Source organism: Mesoplodon mirus, assembly GCF_964341445.2.
Source record: "Mesoplodon mirus genome assembly, chromosome: 11".
Taxonomy (NCBI): domain Eukaryota; kingdom Metazoa; phylum Chordata; class Mammalia; order Artiodactyla; family Ziphiidae; genus Mesoplodon; species Mesoplodon mirus.
The window spans coordinates 81,019,501-81,039,933 of NC_138987.1; the positions used below are offsets into that span (position 1 = coordinate 81,019,501).

Here is a 20,433-nt window from a genome sequence, read left to right on the forward strand (position 1 = left end):
GACGGTCAATGAGACCGTGACAGCGGGCTTCCGGAAGTGGAAAGTTAAACCTGGGCTCCGGGTTAAGAGCAGGGGGCGCGGGATTAAGAGAGCAGGAGGCTTAAGAGAAGGTTCACCGCCTATGGTTGGCTAAAAAAATTGCGGGCCCGGCCAAGTGACTTTTACCTCATGTCCACCTGGACATCTGCTGACGGGTCAAGCTTCTCTAACGCCCTATGCTAGAGACAAAACCTAAACTACATAGTCCAAATAGAGACAGACCCTCCCCCCTTCCCTCCCTTCCCCCTCCTTCTCCTTCTTATTTTCTTTCTTTATTGTGTATTTTATTTTATTTATTTATTTTTTTTTTTTCCGTACGCGGGCCTCTCACTGCTGTGGCCTCTCCCGCTGCGGAGCACAGGCTCCGGACGTGCAGGCTCAGCGGCCATGGCTCACGGGCCCAGCCGCTCCGCGGCATATGGGATCCTCCCAGACCGGGGCACGAACCCGTATCCCCTGCATCGGCAGGCGGACTCTCAACCACTGCGCCACCAGGGAGGCCCTTTATTGTGTATTTTAAAAAATGTTCTACTTTTTCCTTTGCTTCAACACCTTCCTTCCTCTCCCTGTGTCAGCAAATTATCCACCCCACGCACCCGCGCCGCTCCGGCTCCTCCTTTTCGTCTCCAGGCGTATCGCCGGCTCACTCCGCTCCGGTCCTGCGCGCGCGCCCCTTCGCCAATTCTCAGTCCTCCCCGCCCCCTTTAAGACAAGGGACTGGGTCTCGGCCCCGCCATCCTTCTCTTTCCCAGGCGGGAACTGTCGCGCCCCAAGTCTAGCCTCTCCAGGGCGGCTCTCCGGCGACCGCTTCCCGGTTCGGGGATCCCGCCGTCCCTCCAGCGCCCCCCCGCGCTCGGTCAGCGCGCGCCACTGCTTCCCGGGTGGCCGGGCCCCACCCCCTATCCTGGTCGCCCCGCCCCGGCCCGGCTCCGCCCCGGGCCGCCGCCGCCTGATTGGCCTCCACCCTCTCGTCCCCTCCCCTTCGCCCAATGGGCACCACCACCTGGTCCAAAAATTCCCCCGAGGGAACTGAGGGGCTCTGCAAGCCCCAGCTCTGGCCGGGCTGCGGGGACCGCTGCGGCGGGGCGCGGAGCGGGGAGCTTAGGCGGAGGAGGGAGCGGAGGAGGGAGGAGGAGGAGCAAAAAGGTGTTGGTGAGAAACTTCTAAAAGGAACAGGAAACTTGCCGGGGAGGCGGCGGCGGCTGCGGCTCTCCGGGCGTCTGGGCGGCGCACGTCGCGGGGTGTCCGGAGCTGCAGCGCCGCTCTTGGCGGCTCTCCCGGCGCGGGGCAGGGCTGAGCCCGACACTCGATCCCTCGGGCCGTGCCCGCCGCCGCCGCTCTGGGCGCTACAGGCGGGCGCTCCGTTCCGCCTCTACCGCGGCGGCTCCCCGAAGAGGGCGGCGAGGGCGCAGAGAAGAGGAGGGACGTCTTCTTCGGAGCATGAAGCAGCATGTCCGATAAAATGTCCAGCTTCCTCTACATAGGGGACATCGTGTCCCTGTACGCGGAGGGCTCGGTCAACGGCTTCATCAACACGCTGGGGTAAGCCGGGCTGCGGGCTGGGGAGCGCTGGCGCTCGGGCCCCTAGGAACCCATCCCAGTCCCTCGTGGCGCCGCCGCGTGCCCCGGCGCCCGCTCCCGCCTGGGGTGGCCGGGAGGCAGGGCAGGCTCTGCGCTCGCGGACAGCGCCGTGCGCTCGGCTCGCTCGCTCGCAGGAAGCTGCCCATAGAGGCAAGACTTTCTCTGCAACTTCGTAATCTCAAACTCAGGGACGCATCTGAAAAGGAGGAAGTGATTCAAAAGCCCGGAGACAGGCCCGGTGAAGAAGTCTTCGTTGGCTTCTCCGTGGGTTGTTTTGATTAAAAAAAATTTTTTTTTCCCTTAGAGGTGAAACAAAATGCCTCTTCTTCCCCATCTTTGCTCGCTACCGCTCTCAAGCCCTTGTCCTTCAGGGCCGGGTTTGTAAGACCAGTCAATAAAAGTCCGTGGCCTTGGACATGAAACTCAGGCGATGTGGCGAGCGGGAGTGTGGCTTTGCCCTGCGGGAGGAGCTCACCGTCCCACTTCGCTGAAGTAATTTCCTTTTGGCCTTGCCAAACGGGGACTCGCCGCACCTCGGGGGCAGCCTGGGGGCTCCGACGGCCTCCTGGGTTCTAGAACTCACACCTGCTTTCTCCCCTCCCCGGGCTTTGGCCCACTGAAATGCTCAACCTCTCCTGGGACTCAGCCAAGTGCAGGGCTCTTGAGATTGGAGTTGATTTACGAATGGGGGAAATAGATACATAAACATAACCGTGTGCTAGATGGTTAAAGAGGACTTCCTTGATTACTAGTATTTTCTGTCTGTCCTGATTGTGAATACCAGCTCGCAGTTTAAACGCACACTGACTGCACTGTATTTTGATGCGTACATTTTTTTGTTGTTGTTACCGTCAGGTCTCAGTAGCTCGACTCCCCAGTCTTAGAGATTTCAGGCTGAGAAACTGGTGTTTCCACTTCGAACTGGTCACTTTTTTCTGCTGTTAGGTTTTAGGGCACATGACTTAACATGCAGTGTCCCTTGTCGGTGATTTTGAGCCATGCCATTAATGGAGTGGTGTCTACCCCACAGGGGACGTGGACGTCACCAGAACTTCCCCAGTTTCTGTTATTTGTGCATCTCCCTTAATGGGTGAAAGAAGGGAGGTAGATTTAACTTAATCCTTTTAAGATCAATGTTAAGTGGAACTGAAGCATGGAAGAAAAAAATAGCCGCGACAGGTGCTTTTGTGCTGGGTTTGTAAGTCATAAGCTGCCATTTGTTTCCCAGAGAGTTCTTAGTACAAGGTCAGTATTTGGGCTTCCCACAACATTTTGCAGATGGACTCTGCTGCACCTCACCCTTCCCCTCTGTAGACTCTCTAGGTGTGTTTAACCTGGTGGTTGATCAGGAAGGGCTTGGGGTCAAATGACCCCGGTCAAGTTACATAATTGCATCTCAGTTTCCTCACTCATGGTTACTACCTCGTAGGATTGTGCTGAGGAAGAAGTGAGTTCACATAAGGTGCTTAGCACAGTAAGTGGCACATGAGCACTTGTATTAAGGGTTAGCTATTGTAATTGTCACTACCTAGGTGGCTGTGAGCGACAGTTACAGTTGTGGACAAAATAATAAAAAGGATTAGGAATAGAGTATAAAACCTAGTGAAATAAAGAGCCATGCTTTTGTAGTGTCTTATTCAGCAAAGGTATGTGTTTCGGTCACTACATACTTTAGCAGTTGCGGAGTCTGTCCTGCTCATTTTGGAGATAGAGAAACCTAGAGGAAGAGAAATGAAGTAACTTACCTATGAAGCAGAGGAAGGACATTAATGCCAAAAGCTGGAACTATAACCCTGTCTCCAGACTCTCAGCCAAGTGTGTGTTTCTTTGGTTACACATTATCTTGAGAAAAAGAAGCTTTAATGTAGCGTATGTTTGTATAAAATATTTATTCGTATTCAACATTTCTTGCTGGTGTTTTGGAAGTTGAGTTGCCTTAGAGTGTGTTTGTGCAGTATTATTTTTCTGTTGACAAACTGATCCTTGTTGTACTTAATATGACAAGACCTCTGTGCAGCTCGATTCTAAGGTGAGGACGGATCGTTGGAAATGCTGCTGCTGGTGAAGCTTGGTGCTCTGATTAGATATTCTTTTTCTTTAACTCATGGAACTACGTTGGCCTGAGAGTTTTAGTAGTTACAAAGCTGGCATGTTCGTGCCACATGAAATGTTATCTAGGCAAAGTAGCATCACCTACTTTGTTAACTTAGATGACAACTGGTAGATACTTTACTTTACAAGTGTGTTTTAGGACCATGAAATCAAAGCAGCGTTATAGTTTTTCATTATACTTTTGTAGGCTCATTATTTATACACCTTTTCTATCAAAGACAGAGTACATACTTCAAGTTGAATTTCCTTGTTCTTCTATAGTTGGAGGTCAGTTGTCCAAGGTCTGTTGCTAATTATGACCTTGTTCATATCATTTATTCTCTTTTCGTGTCAGCATGTCTTTGTGGAGAGTAAGAGAAAGAGTATATGATGCCCCTGCCCCTGGGGTATTATAAAAGTGAATGAAAGAGACAGAAAGGAAAGAGCCCTTTTTTTTAGAGAGTTGCTAGGAATATCCACATTATGCTTATATTTTTGTGGGCCTTAAGTTTCTTCAAAGTTGTGTGAATTGTTAAAGTGAATCAAAGAGCCTCATTGGAGACACTGGCATTGTATCTATTTAGCCAGCATAGTTTGTTCCACTGTAATATTAAAAACTCAACGGAAGAGCTAAAAATGGGGCTGAAAGTTTCTGATTTCTGTCTTTGCTCTTTATCTATTTGACGCTTTTGGTTGCATGATGGTTTTTCAATTTCACCTTAGGAGGTAGTTAGTGAGAATGGAGTTTACAGCATTGCAGGTAATTCATACATATTTATTTGTCTGCAGATAAATTTTGTCTGATTTTAGTATCTCGTGTATAAATTTGTTTGGGAGGATACATGTTATTATTGGCTTTTGGGAATTTTTGTAATAAGGTCATGAATTTTTCACCTGAAAAAAATCACAGTTTCACTCTATTAGAGTTTAGTAGGCCCTTTTAGAGGCCCTTCCAACTGGAAATGTAGGAAGATTTTTGTAGGCTATGTGACCTAGCTTTTAAGTTTGATATCTCAGTCTGAGGAATTAGACTGCTCCGGTTGCAAAGACTTGCAGTTCCCTTTTTTCCCCAGTTATCCTTTAACCAGGATTTACCTGATGTTTCTGAACCCTGAGTTATTGCTAAATGAAGTAGAGTATTGTTCTCCCAGCTTCTATTGGTGCAAAAGGGGCCTGGTTTATGTTTTCTAACTTAACTTTTCATCTAAAGATCTATTTAGGAAACACTTATCTTGACTTAAGGAAAACTACTTTAAATCCTGTTGGATGAAGATGGTGAATATATTTTAAATAAACAATTTTTTTTGTACTGTACATTTTAGCGTTATGGTTTTTATTTTTCTTTTAAAAGAGAAGGGAGGGGGCTTCCCTGGTGGCGCAGTGGATGAGAGTCCACCTGCCGATGCAGGGGACGCGGGTTCGTGCCCCGGTCCGGGAAGATCCCATATGCCACGGAGCGGCTGGGCCCGTGAGCCATGGCCGCTGAGCCTGCGCGTCCGGAGCCTGTGCTCCGCAACGGGAGAGGCCACAACAGTGAGAGGACCGCGTACGGCAAAAAAAAAAGGAAGTAGGACTTTTGGGATATGTTGTACAATTTCAGATGCGATGTTGCTTTTGTTTTTTCTTTTTCTTTTTTTATTTTTATTTTTAAATTGAAGTATAGTTGATTTACAATGTTACATTAATTTCTGCTATACAGTGAAGTGATTCAGTTATACATATATATACATTATTTTTTCAAATATTCTTTTCCATTGTGGTTTATCACAGGATATTGAATATAGTTCTCTGTGCTATACAGTAGGACCTTGTTGTTTATCCATTCTATGTGTAAAAGCTACATCTGCTCACCCCAACCTCCCACTCCATTCCTTCCCCAACTCCCTCCCCCTTGGCAACCACCAGTCTGTTCTCTATGTCTGTGAGTCCATTTCTGTTCATTTCTGTCATATTTTAGATTCCACTTATAAGTGATATCATATGGTATTTGTCTTTCTCTTTCTCATTTACTTTACTTAGTATGATAATCTCTAGTTGCATCCATGTTGCTACAAATGGCATTATTTCATTCTTTTTTTATGGCTGAGTAATATTCCATTGTATATATGTACCACATCTTCTTTATCCATTCATCTATCGATGGACATATAGGTTGTTTCTATGTCTTGGCTATTGTGAAGAATGCTGCTATGAACATAGGGGTGCTTGTATCTTTTTGAACTAGAGTTTTGTCTGGCTATATACCCAGGAGTAGGATTGCTGGATCAGATGGTAGTTCTATTTTTTAGTTTTCTGAGGAAGCCCCATACTGTTATCCATAGCAGCTGCACCAACTTACATTCCCATCTACAGTGTAGGAGGGTTCCCTTTGCTCCACACCCTCTCCAGCGTTTGTTATTTGTAGACTTTTTAATGATGGCCATTCGGACTGGTGTGAGGTGCTACCTCATTGTAGTTTTGATTTGTATCAAATGCAATGTTAATTGTCCTTTCCCCCTTCCTCCATTTCTTTATACTGAGATTTACTTCCTTGGTCATTGACACTTCTGACACTTCATATTTTGGGTATATCAACTTGACCAATGGTCAGGTACCACACAGTGGGAGTGAGCATGGCAGAATTCCCAGGACGGGTGGGACAGTAGAATCAATAAAAAGTATACAGTTGTTTCATTGTCTGTTCTCCATGTGGTTGAGAGGTTAGGGAATGACAAGTGTGCACGTGTGTGTGTGTGTGTGTGTGTGTGTTTATGCACATCTTTATACGTATGTTTAAGTGATTGTTTCCTTTGACTTGAGGTTTCTTTTTGGGATCTACTAAGAATCAGCACCCACTAATTAAGGTCTGAGAAAACACTCAGGTGACCACCCATTGGTGCAGTGACTGCCAAGTATCATGATAGTTTTTTAGAGAGGGAAAAGATCAGGGCCCTTATTTTTAATTACTGCTTGATTTTGGCCAATTCAATGAGCTTTTTAATTCCTTTGTTTCCATGTTCAACAATAGACATCAGGTAGGGGGATGGTGGGTCACACAGTTGATAATTCTGACTTAATTCCTTAGATGGATGAATAAGACTTATGTTTTATTTTTACCAATTATAGTCCTTTGAATTTCCCTTCCTTATCTTTTTTCTGCTTAAAGTTTTAATATTTAAATGGTTGCAGGTTCGATTTATTATTATTTTTCTTATTTAATTTTGCTATTCTTATCATGGTTTGAAAAATCTTTCCCTTAATAGGACTGTTTGATCAGTAGAGAGTCATAGATGAAGCAAGGGATGGTTATAGCCAACTTTTATGTTTGCATAATTTGTAATTTATCTTTAGCCTCTTCTAAACAGAACCCCTCCAAGTAACAGCATTATTTTCTGCTACAACTAGGTATATGAACTTAGCTTTGTTTTGGCTAGGGCATATGTTACTGTGATAAAAGTGTCTTAAAATCTGTTGGATATTTGCATGTGTGTTTAGTGGGGAGGAAGAAGACAGTATAATCTTGAATAGTGAGTTGTTCTGGAAAGTCTAAGCGTTACTAGTGTCATGTTATGGAACTTTAAATCAGCTGGAGTACAAAGACAGTTGCTGAAGTGGTGAACTTAAAGTCTATTTTAAGCTGAAAGGTCCACCATTTCTTAAACTTAAGTCATTCCATAAACAACACTGCAGCTTTTAGACCCGCTCCCGTGGAGAGCTCGGTCAGGTAAACAACCATCCTTCCTTAAGTACCCATGATCCTTGGCTTTGATAGAGAATTCAGAAGCAATTGCTTGGCCTCATTCTAGATTTAACAGAGCTTTTTGGCTTAAAATTTTTTTTTTTTTTGCGTAGGTAGCACTTTTCACAGTCATGTTTCCCCTTTGGAACTGTTCTTGTATAGATACTGTGTATATAACTTAACAGAATATAGACAGATTACTTTAAAACTTTAAAGTTAAATTCAAACTTTAAAACTTAAATTCCAGGCACAAGGTGTATCTTCATATATAAATACAAAGGAAGTAACAGTGGGCTTCTATGACAAATTTCTAGCATAACAATAGATTGAATTTTACTCCTTTTTTTTTTTTTTTTTTTTTGCGGTACGTGGGCCTCTCACTGTTGTGGCCTCTCCCGTTGCGGAGCACAGGCTCCAGACGCACAGGCTCAGCGGCCATGGCTCACGGGCCCAGCTGCTCTGCGGCATGTGGGATCTTCCCGGACCGGGGCACGAACCCGTGTCCCCTGCATCGGCAGGAGGACTCTCAACCACTGCGCCACCAGGGAAGCCCTTTAGTTCTTTTTTTACATCAGGGCTTGGTAATAGATCACCAGATTATAATCAGAGAAGTGAAACTTTAATGGTCATTCATTCATTTATTTAATGAGTAAAATTGTGCCTTTCAAATGCACAGTGGTTATCTTTCTACTCTCATGCAGATTTAGATGGGTACGTTTTTAATAGATGCTTTTAGAAAACCATAATTCTAATTTAATAATATAGAAAATAAGTTCATGGAGAATAGTGAAAGAGAATACAGCAGCATGTTTATTAACAGTGGTGATACTGCATGGTGAATGGGTGCATGATTTTTATTTTCATGTCTCCTATATTTCACAGATTCTGTATATGTTTCTTTAGTTTGACATCTATTGCTATTATAGTCAGGAAAGTTAACTAAATGAAAGTGATGTTTTGAAGGATTCTTCAATTTCTTATTACTGTTCATCAACAATGTTTACTTTAAAAACCATAAATAAAACATTTTCCTGGTCATGGTCAGTGGAAGAAAACCACAAACAAGGAGGCTGCATGTTGCTGAAATAGATGGTCATATGTTTACTGTAAAAAATTTTTGTTCCTAGTTATTTATTGTTGGTATTTTAAAATGTATTATGCAAAAATGTTTAGCCAGTAATGCTGAGCCTTTATGAATGGTTGATTTAACTTGTGCAGTAAATATATAGTCCATTTTATTTGAGAAGTCTGTTCACACATGTAAGAAGTATGCCCTTCAGCATGGCTGACTTGTTCATTTTAATAATCTTAGTACCCATTATGGAACTTTTATTGTCTGTCAATTTCTATAGGTATTAGTTTGTGAGGGATCTGTGTGTGTGTGTGTGTGTGTGTGTGTGTGTGTGTGCGCTTGATTAAAATCGTGCGCTTGATTAAAATCATTCAATTAAGTGTTTTTATTGAATATCTTTGAAATGGATGGATTAGCCCTCTCAAAATGCAAATCAGTGATTGGTTAATAATGCTACTTTATAGTTTATTCTGACACAAACCTATAGAACTCCAACCCTGAATTAAGAATAAATTATCAGTTTATTCAGAAAAAAATTTAATCATAAAATTGAAAATGTGTCCGCATCATGAATCCAGTCTATGGACCTTTCCTGGTGATGTGGTTTATGCTGGAGGATGCTGCAGACTGAATCATTGGTTCACCTGACGCATATTTAACGAGCCCTGACTATGTGTTAGGGATACAGTATGAAGAGATCCAGATGTTGTGCTATTTTAAATTATTATCTCAAAAACTCAAACTTACTTTGAGAAATTTGTGGTATGACACTTGACTAGGATCTATGGGAAACTAAAGGCATTTGATAGTTTTGCTCTCACAGTTGTAAATGCCACAAGATCAGGAACTGACTCTGACTTTATAATCCTTGTATGCTCAGCACCTCACACAATTTCTGGTAAATGGTAGGCATTTAATAAATATCTGTGAAATCAGTGTAGTCATTATTTAGTAATGGAGACAAGATTGGTATTGAATAACCGTAACATAAAGCAATTCTTTTCAAATAAAGATGATTAAAAACAGTATTCAGGGCTTCCTCGGTGGCTCAGTGGTTGGGAGTCTGCCTGCTGATGCAGGGGACGCGGGTTCGTGCCCCGGTCTGGGAGGATCCCACATGCCGCGGAGCGGCTGGGCCCGTGAGCCATTGCCGCTGAGCCTGCGTGTCCGGAGCCTGTGCTCTGTGACGGGAGAGGCCACAACAGTGGGAGGCCCGTGTACCGCAAAAAACAAACAAACAAAAAAACAGTATTCATAGGGAAACAGAAGAAGATTCTTTCTCTGGCTGGTATGACCTGAGGTGGACTTCAAGGAGGAGGTGGTATGTAGCTGAACTTTGGAGGATCATTAAGATGGATATTTGTCTGAAATCTATACCCATAATTTGATCATATATTCTTGGTACTTTTTTTTTATTAAAAAAATTGGTGAAGTTTTATTCTTCATTTTAATAGCTCCAAAAAAGGAAGGAAACAATTTGATATTATTGAGATATGCAAAGATAGAAGAAATAATCAAAAAACATATTTTATGCTTATTTATCAGATGTGAGAGCTTTAAGTTGGATTCAGACCCTCTGAGTTTATTTGGACTGCCTTCAATTCTTGTCCTGTGTGCTGAGTTTACTGAGACCCGAGATAAAGAGGGCAGGATGTAAAGCCCAGAAACTTGGCAGTTTTTACGGGGAATTTTACAATGTTTCCAGCTCCTTTGCATATTCTATTTTCACTCCTTTCCCCCTTATTTTTCCTTAGCCCCAGTGTTTCGTAGTTTTTCTTCATTAATCATGAACTTCAATAGTCTTCTAGATCCCTGGAAGCTTTGACGTTAAGGACAACTTTCCATCTGTAATAAAATAGTTCTAAAGTTTTTTGTCACATAGTGCCTGTGACTATTCAACACACATACACACTCTCTCTCTCTCTCTCTCTCTCTCTCTCTCTGGCCCTCTCCCCCACTTGGCATAGAATACCCTTCTGGTATGTGTGGAGTACACCATGCCCTCATTTCCTTTTGGTGTTTAACAAGTGATAGAGGCCATAGATAGAGTCCCATGAATGCTGGGAAAGACTTAGGAAGTAAACAAAGCATAATCTATATTCGAATCTAAATTCTTAGAATTCAGGCATATGTTACTGAGGTTCTATCTATTAAAGTGTTTGAGTCATTGTTAAAATGTCCTCATAAAAATCTCTGTGAAAATTACAAAATGCTGGACTTCTATATGTTGGTTATCCAAAAAAATTCCTCAGTGGAGTCTTAGAAAAAACTTTTAGGTTTTTAATTAATTCCTAGATATCTAGCTCTCCAAGACCTTGTGGTAATGACTGATTATGAAATAGATATCATAATATCTAGCTCTCCAAGACCTTGTGGTAATGACTGATTATGAAATAGCCACTAGGAGCAGACACTACTGCTGTCCGTAAATCTCCTGTTTAAAGAGGATTCTGCAAATTGTGTAAGGAATTTATGGACCAGCAGAGCTAAATATAAGAGCTCAAACAAACAAACAAAAACCCAGCAAAAAGAAACTGGATTAAAACATTCTTGATTAACTTTCTAGCGGCAAATAGAAGTATTACTTGTAAAAATTTCAGAGAATAAAGTGCTCTCCAGCTCACATTTAGTTAAATTATTTGCAAGTCTCATATTGAATTGTCTTGGAACTCTTGAAAAACAATCTATAGGTATCCCTTGCTATCCCAGTTCTTACTGTGTTGTCACAAAAGCTCCAGAGATTTGGAAAGCAAAGGACGTTTGCATATCCCTTTGCCCATATGGATAAAGCTTAAGAGTTGAATATTAGAACTAAGGTTCCATTGTTTGTAAGGAACAGAAACCATCTTTGGCCAGCTTAAGGAAAGAAGGAAATTTATTAGTATAAAGATACCGGAGGAGCTCCAAGAAACTGAATGATGAGTGCAACAACTGAGCATTAAGAAAGGCAGAAACCCAGTGCTGCTGTGGGCATCTCAGTAGCAGAACCTTCTCTCTGGGTCCTGCCATTTACATGACTAGGATACAGCAATTTCCTATACTCTGTATCTCTCTTCTTTTTATTATTTTTAAAAAATTTTATTTATTTATTTATTTATTTACTTTTGGCTGTGTTGGGTCTTTGTTTCTGTGCGAGGGCTTTTCTCTAGTTGCGGCAAGCGGGGGCCACTCTTCATCGCGGCGCGGGGGCCTCTCACTATCGCGGCCTCTCTTGTTGCGGAGCACAGGCTCCAGACGCGCAGGCTCAGTAGCTGTGGCTCACAGGCCTAGCTGCTCCACGGCATGTGGGATCTTCCCAGACCAGGGCTCGAACCCGTGTCCCCTGCACCGGCAGGTGGATTCTCAACCACTGCGCCACCAGGGAAACCCAGTATCTCTCTTCTTAACATTGAAAATACAGAGTGATAGAATTTGGCCCCTCTTGGATTATTCACTTATGTCCATAAAAGAAAGTCGTGAGGCCAGATCTGACTACCAGGGAGATCCCTGTGAGCAGGGCTCCGAGTTTTGCCTGGTTCTGGGGCATTGTGGTAGGGCAGAAGGAAAGCACAGAGGACCTGGGCATGAGCTGAGGTGTTACCGCTTAGTAGGTAATTTAATAGTAACTTCTTAGCACCTTTTAAAATAAATTATGGTAATGTACATAACATAAACTGTACCATCGTATTCATTTTTAAGTGTAAAATTCAGTGGCGTTAAGTGCACTCACAATATTGGGCAACCATTACCATTACCCATTTTCAAAACTTCTTCATCATCCCAAACAAACTCTTTATCCTTTTGACAATAACTCCCCATCGTCTCCCCCACCATCCGCTGTAATCCCTAGTCTAGTTTCTGTCTATGAATTTACTTATTCTAGGGGCCTCGTATACGTGGAATCATACAATATTGGTCCTTTTGTGTCTGGCTTATTTTACTAAGCATAATGTTTCCAAAGATCATCCACATTGTAACGTATCAGTACTCCATTCCTTTTTATTGCTGAATAATATCCCATTGTAAGGATACAGCACATTGTGTTTCATCACAATTCATCAGTTGATTATCATTTGTGTTGTTTCTATTTTTTGACTATTATGAAAAATGCTGTGATGAATATTTGTGTACAAGGTTCTATGTGGACATATGTTCTTAATTCCTTTGGGCATATACCTAAGCAGGGGAATTGCTGGGTCATATAGTAACGTATTTAACATTTTGCCTCAGCCTTTCCTGTTCTCCTTACCCTGCTTTACCTTTTCTTACATACCATCTTATTACATACAGTATAATTTACTATTTATTTGTGTTCATTGTTTATCATCTATCTACACTGGTAGAATGTAAGCTCTTTGAAGGCAGAGATCTTTTGTTTTGTCACTGAGCATCTCAAATGCTTGACTCCATAAGTATTTACTGAATGAATATTTGTTGAATTAAGATATGCATATTTCCAAATCTTTAAGTAGCTGTTAATATCAGTCCCTTTCTGGAAAAAAGTCAATGTAATTGTAAAGTCAGTGTAATTGTTCTTATTAAATATTTTGAGAATTCATATGGGTAATTCTTTTAAAATGGATTAAGGTTGTCACTGGATTTATAGTGCCATTAAATCTTGCTATAATAGGTACTTTTATAATCTCTTGGGTCATATCTCTGCACCTTCCTAGTCCAACATGTGATAAAACTTACAGCCTGGAAAAAGTAATGTATATAGCCTTATTTAATGATTTGTATGTTATAGGCACATTAAAGTTAATATTTATGAAAGTTCAATTTTGTTTTTAATGTGTGCAAAGAGTTGAATTTGTAAGCATTTTGTGAGACCATTCCTTAATTTCGATCAGCCCTTTCTCTTAGTGGATAATATATAATACATCCAGGGAAATATTTTATACTTTAACAGCTATCAGCAGAAAAGCTTAGTTGGAAATAATTTGCTAATTTGGCATCAGAAAGTAATTGGGGAATTTATAGAACTTTAGAAAAATAGAAGAGTGCATACAACAACTTGTAACTTTTATTTTTGAAATTTAAGAGTAAGTGTCTGGAAAGGGATAGGCATTTAAATATAGGTTGAGGAGAACAAATGAACAGTATTTTTGTTTTTCATTACTTTATATTCTTTCTATTGACTAAGTCTGTTTTAATGTGCTTTGTCTCAGTCTTATTCTAAAAGACACGTTTGGTCATTCTCTTTAAGAACCTGAAATTCTCCGGTGTTGCACTCTTATTCTTGGAATCCTCACTGGTAGCAATGTACAAATGAGAACTTCTCTGAGAGCATATTTGCATATAGGACAGAGAAATAAAGTGAAAAATATAGATATGTAAAAATTACAAAATAATTAAAAAGAGCAGAACAAGGTCGTTCTATTCCCTCTAGTTCTAACATCCACTGTGATAGATGTTTAAAAATATAATATCTTTAGAAAATAATTTTGAGATGAAAGATACAAAATGTTATCAGAGTTTTGCTCCATTTCTATAACATCCAGATTAATCCTTTTGAAGTGTATCATACCAAGTAAAGACAGTGACTTAACAAATCTCACCCAAATCACCAAACACATTTACGTTAGGAATCCAAAGTAAGTTAATGATTTAAGGACTAGTTACTTGTGTTTGGCTAAAGTGTTCAAGGTCATTGCTAGTATCAGGGACATAAGTACTTAAAACATTTGCATTTCAAGTAGATTTTTGGTTTCAGCCATGTTTTCAAAGAGGGTAATTTCAGTCTTGGTTTGTTAGAATAGGCAGGGAAGGTAAAGGATGGAATTTTGTTGTATTGAGGACTCTACTTGTGGCTAGGAATGGTAAATACTATGACATTTTAAATCAAATCAAGACTCGTTGATGAAAGTGTTAGTTATCTAAAACTTTACTAAATTAATCCATTGCTAGGATTAATAACAAATGATAAAGGGCCTTTATTTATCTTTCTTCCCTATTTACCTGGCAGGACATGATTTAGTAATTGAGTTCCACTTCTAAATCCATGTCAAGAATGAGCCTCCTTTCCTGGTCAGTACAATTGAAGTCATTGTATCTTTCAGGGTGAAACCAAGTACTTATTTCTGAAGTCTTGGCTGCTAAAGAATCTCTCAGAACTGGCTCTTAAAAATTATCAAATTACAAGTAGAAAAACACTTTGTTAACTATGGGAGAATCTGAATAAAGAATTGTTTAAACTGACATGTACAAGTTTTGAGAGGCAGTAATTACTTTGGCAACAAGATATCCATAAATTTATACCATTAACATTTTCTAAAGAGTAGATCAACATTCGTATTGCACATTTTTTTCAAAATAGAAGTTATACTAAACTCAAAGAATTAACATCAACTGAATCATTTAGTTTGAACTGTATTTAATTTAGCAAAAAATGCATATTAATTTTTATTTCTGTATCAGAGATTGCTAGTTATTCCCCCAAATTAATTTTTCCCTCTTCCATACTAATAGAAGTACTTGAGTTTGTGGATGCTGAGAATAAAGACCACGTTCCCTAGCCTCCCTTGTAGCCAGGTGTGGCCTCCGACTATAATTTGTGGTTAGGTTCTTAAAGGAGAGATTTACTCTCCTCCTTCCTTTCCTCCCTAGCTGGTCCCCATTCAGCTGTTTGTAATGGGGCAGGGAAGAAGCCACCTTGAACCATGCGGATGAGGCCAACACTTCAGGAATACTAGAATATCAAGAAAGGAACCTGTTCTCTGGACAACCTCAAATCCTAGCTCTACTGTATTTGAACAGAAGATGAAACTAGATGGGCAGACAGGGACCAGATCATGTATTCCCCATTAGGCAGTGTGAGGCCATTGATGGATTGTTAAGTGGAAGAATGAAATAATCAGGTTTTGCTCTAGGAAGATCAGAAGGTGGTAAAGAGAAATAGAAGAAGGCTGCAAACGGCAGGCATGGGAGGAATCAGGTGATACATGAAGGCAGCCTGAATCCTGCAGCTGGAGTTGGGAATGAAGAGTAGCTTGTCATCAGAATCATTGAAAGGGCAGTATCTTTGTTGAGTGTTTGCCCTTAGACCCCCAAAGATGTATGAATTAAAATATTCATTGTTGCTTTATTACTTTAAAAAATGGAACATATAAACTTGAAAGAAGTTTCCCCTTCATTTGCTTACAGTTGGTTAGAATGTCAGTATGACTTCAGGCTTTCCATGGTTCTGGGAAGAGGTACAAGCCTTGTCTTGTACCATATTTCCATCCTCTGGCTCTGTTTCAGGCATAAGGCCTTTTTTCCCCCCTTTTTAGTTGCACAAACATTCTGAGCTCCCTCTTACCTTAGGGCCTTTTCACATATTTGTTTCCTCTTTCGATTGGTTTCCCCTCTTAACCCCCTACGCCTTTCACCTAATTAATGCCTGTTTATCATTCAGATTTCAGCTCTGTGATACTTCTTTTTTATTTTATTTTATTTTTTACTGAAGTAGAGTTGATTTACAATGTTGTGTCAATCTCTGCTGCACAGCAAAGTGACTCAGTTATCCACATACAGACATTCTTTTTTTAATATTCTTTTCCATTATGGTTTATCACAGGATATTGAATATAGCTCCCTGTGCTTTACAGCAGGACCTTGTTGTTTATCCATCCTATATATAATAGTTTACATCTGCTCAACCCACACTCCCAGTCCTTTCCTCCCCCACCCCCCTCCCCTTGGCAACCACATGTCTGTTCTCTATGTCTGTGAGTCTGTTTCTGTTTTGTAGATAGGTTCATTTGTGCCATATTTTAGATTCCTCTGTGACACTTCTGCAGTGAGCTTTTCCTGATCTCCCTGGCTGTGTGAGCTCCCTTTGCTACATATATGCTCATACAGCACCATATTCGTTTCCTTCAGAAAATTTATCCCAGTTGTAGTTTTAATTGTACTTCTATTTATAAGATTATTGGATTATGTATGTTTCTCCCACTAGACTTTAAACTCTGTAAGGGCAGCAACTGTGTTGTGTACAATTATGTCCCCAATATCTTGCACAGTGTCTGTCACATAATAGGTATTAAAGAAATATACTGAACAAATGAATAACATTTTAGCATAATGGTTAAGAGGACGAGTGTTTGATTCAGACAAACCTGGTTTCAAATTACAGCTTTACTCCTTCTCATGGTATGATCTTTGGAAGTTACTTAATATTGAGAACCTCAATTTCCTTATCTATAAGGTGGGATTATTGCCCGGTTTATAGTATTGCCATGATGACTAATGGCAGTTAAAATATGTAAAACACTTAGTAAGCATCAGGCCCTTAGGCACCTAAGTGTTAAATAGGTGGAAACCATTATTATTATTATTACTACTATTATTATTATTATATCTGAAAAATCAGCAGGAGTCTCTTTGGAGGCTTGGCCAAGTTCATATTGCATTGATTTAAAAGTTCTGCTGTATTATGTTTATAAAAATTCGCAGTAAACCAGTTTTTCAGCTGGTATTTGTTTAGTAGGCTATTCAAAGGCACTCCGCCTTATCTATTGTTTATTTTGTTTTTGGACCTTTTTTTTCCCCCTTCCTTACTTTGATAATGTATACTACTAAACTGCAGGCACTTATAATTATCTTTTCTTAGTGGTTTGATACGTGCTATCTTTTTGATGTAATGCAAACACCTAAAGTGTATCAGCATTAGTAATAACCTTAGAATTGATTGGCATATATATCTATATATACCATATCTTCCTTGACTAGAATTTTCAAGTCTTTTTAAATTTTAAAGCCAACATGTTATTTCAGTTGCTGACATTTCTTCTCTACTGGAACATTGTGGTAAAAGGAAACAGCTTTGTTTTATTTATTGAGATAAAACAAATGTTTGCTTTGGAGCCATTAGAATGGATGTTTTGCACAAGTTTCCTATTGGCCAAGAATTCCTACTAAACTTCAGTGACTGTTAGAGGGATTAGCAAAAACATTTATCTAACTTGGATAATGAATCAGTTGACAAATAAACAAATTGGTCTAGGACAGTCTTCTCAAATTTTAAACAGTGACTGATCAAATGATAATGGTTACTTCTCTTTAGAATGCTAATGAATTTTATTTTAATTTAATTTTATTTTTTTTTACATCTTGATTGGAGTATAATTGCTTTACAATGGTGTGTTAGTTTCTGCTTTATAACAAAGTGAATCAGTTATACATATACATATGTCCCCATATCTCTTGCCTCTTGCATCTGCCTCCCTCCCACCCTCCCTATCCCACCCCTCTAGGTGGTCACAAAGCACCGAGCTGATCTCCCTGTGCTTTGCGGCTAGAATGCTAATGAATTTTAGACAAAATCCTAGGGATATGAAAGGCATAGAGAGTGTATCTTACTCCTGCCTCTTATATACCTAACGAACAAAAATTATCCAGGCTGTAACCTTCTTTTGGTTATGCCATAAAAGGAGATTTTACTATTTTCTAAATCTTAGTGTGTATATGCACACAAACTATTGAAGAACTCTTAAAAATTAAAGCATTAAAAAACACTTTCTTTGCAAACTCTTGTTAGAAAATTTCTCTATGAGAAGCTGTTTCCTTTCAGTTAACATAAATTCCTTATGGTGCAGTTTATGCCAGGTTGTTATTTGTAGTCATATTGGACTAACTACTAATGCATGAGAGAAAAGTGCCACATTCCTTGTTATGACAGTGAATTAGTCAATCTGAAGACCATTTATTAACCAGGATTTTTTTGGTTGCAAGAAACAGAAAACCCAATTAGAACAATTGTCAGCAAAGGAGAGAACTTTCTGGTTGAGGTAGCTGAAAAGTCTATGCATAACATTGTTACAGACTCTCTCTCTTTATCCCTGATTCTGTTTTGTAATCAATATTAGTCCCATCCTCAGGCAGGCCTTCTGCCTTTGGTGGCAGCATGGCGGCTAGCAGCTTCAGCCTTAGTGTATCCCATCCTCTTACATCCAGAGCTGAATAGAGAGTGCCTCCTTTCCTCAAACTCTAAAAGTGCTGCAGTCATCCCTGTTGCAGTGACTAGGCTCATAGTCTCATCTTCAGCCAAACACTGTGGCCAGAGGAGGGGATGCTCTGATGACAGAGGTGACGTCATCATGCTCTGAGTGGAAGAAGAAGAGCCCTTCTCCATTCTTCTTTCAGGGCTCAGTTGCCAGAAGGAAGGCAGTGGATGCTGGAAAGGCAAAGACAACACGTGTCCGTTGTAGCCAGATAGGATCACCCCGTGGCCTTGACAAGCCATGTTTCCTATGTCCTTATATCAGGTTTTAAAATATGAAGCCCTTAATTATTTTTGGTACTTATATAAGGCTATTCTCTTTCCAGTTTACTAGTTTTGGGCTTTAGACTAACACTGTTTCAGGCGGAGCCTACTGCCTGATGAAAAGTAAAATTGTCTAAGTACTTTACATGCCGCAGTAAAGCCTCGTTAGTCTGGTCTGGTCTAAACTTTTCTTTAGCATCAGCTCCTGAAGGAAAGCATTCTGAGGATATCAGGGGTGAGGGTCGTGGTGAAGGGTCAGAAAGGGAAGGCAGCATTTTATTGTAATGTTGATGCAAAATAAAAAAGGGAGAGGAGTTTAGGAAGCAAACTTTTTCAAAATGTGTACACTATTCATAAGTATATGAATAAACCTGCTTTGATAAATGAATCTCATCCGTGAAGGTATATGATTTGAGCCTCTTCTCACAGTAAATTTGATTGTGAACGTATTTGCTTTTAGTTTCAATAGCTTTTGTTTAAACACAAGTAGCTTATCCACTTTATGGAATGATTGTGGCACCTTCTGTGTACACAGTGTACAAGAATTAATTATTATGATGAGACGTGTACAAGGCAGGCTGTAGAATAAGCAGGATTTAAAATACAAATTTTAAAATTGAAAAATTATTAATTCCGATATCAAAATTGGAAAATTTTGTAGCTAGAATGCTTTTAATTAAAGATTCCTTCTGTAAAACAAATATCTACTGTGCCAGAGTTAGATTTGAATTATAATTCCTAACTAATATGTAATATTTGAAATGTATATAATATTTAGATCTTTATATAATATTTAGAAAACACACAGTAAGTTTTTCTAACTCTTAAGAGTCAGTGTCTTCAACTTTTTTTTTTTTTTTTTTTGGTCATATCTTAAATATTTAAAACTTGAGTCCATCTTGAACTATTGAACAAACTGGTTGGTTATGAAATGACTGTCTAGAACTCATATTTAATTTCAAGGTTGAAGTCAAACCATTGAATAAAAAGATGTTTGAAATGAGTTTTTAAAGGCAATATGGATTTTGGAAAGAGCTGTTTAAGTGCTTAGATTTGAATTCTAGTCTACCCTGAAGAGGTGGAGAACTTGGACAAATCATTTAATCTCTGAATTCAGTTCCCCATCTTTAAATTGGGAGTACTCCTAATACTTGTCTTCTGATCCTCAGTGGTCCTTTGGGAGTAGGAAATGATGCTATACTTGTGTGAGTATTTGGAAAGCTCTACCGGTACATGCTGGATATTTAAAAAGTTAGTATTAGAGTTTAAAAATTTTAAAAATTCAGTTTATTGAAACTAAAAAAGTTCACACATTTCTCCCACCTCCTACCCCCCACCTCTTGCAACTACCAATCTGTTCTCTCTATCTGTGAGCTTTTTTTTTTTTTTTAAAGAATCCACATATAAGCGACATCTTATGGCATTTGTCCTTTTCTGTCTGACTTATGTCACTTAGCATAAGGCCCTTAATGTCCATTCATGTTGTCACAAATGAAAGATTTCCTTTCTTTTTTATGGCTGAATAATATCCTATTGTATATATTCATTAATATTTTGTTTTGATAATATTCCATTTTACGTGGTATATTCCACAGTTTCTTTTTCTGTTCATCTATCAATGGACACTTAGGTTGTTTCCATATCTTGGCTATGGTAAATAATGCTGCAATGAAATGGGGTTTATATATCTTTTCAAATTAGTGTTTT

General features: G+C 39.8%; 1 protein-coding gene across 1 annotated transcript in view; it reads left to right on the forward strand.

Moving 5' to 3' along the window:
• The first annotated feature begins 1,087 nt into the window (after window positions 1–1,087).
• ITPR2 (inositol 1,4,5-trisphosphate receptor type 2) overlaps window positions 1,088–20,433 on the forward strand; it is a 540,309-nt gene continuing 520,963 nt past the window's right edge. The window contains exon 1 of the mRNA XM_082634919.1: window positions 1,088–1,581. Coding sequence (XP_082491045.1) covers window positions 1,490–1,581 — 92 coding nt within the window. The 5' untranslated portion in view covers window positions 1,088–1,489. The remainder of the gene's footprint in view (window positions 1,582–20,433) is intronic.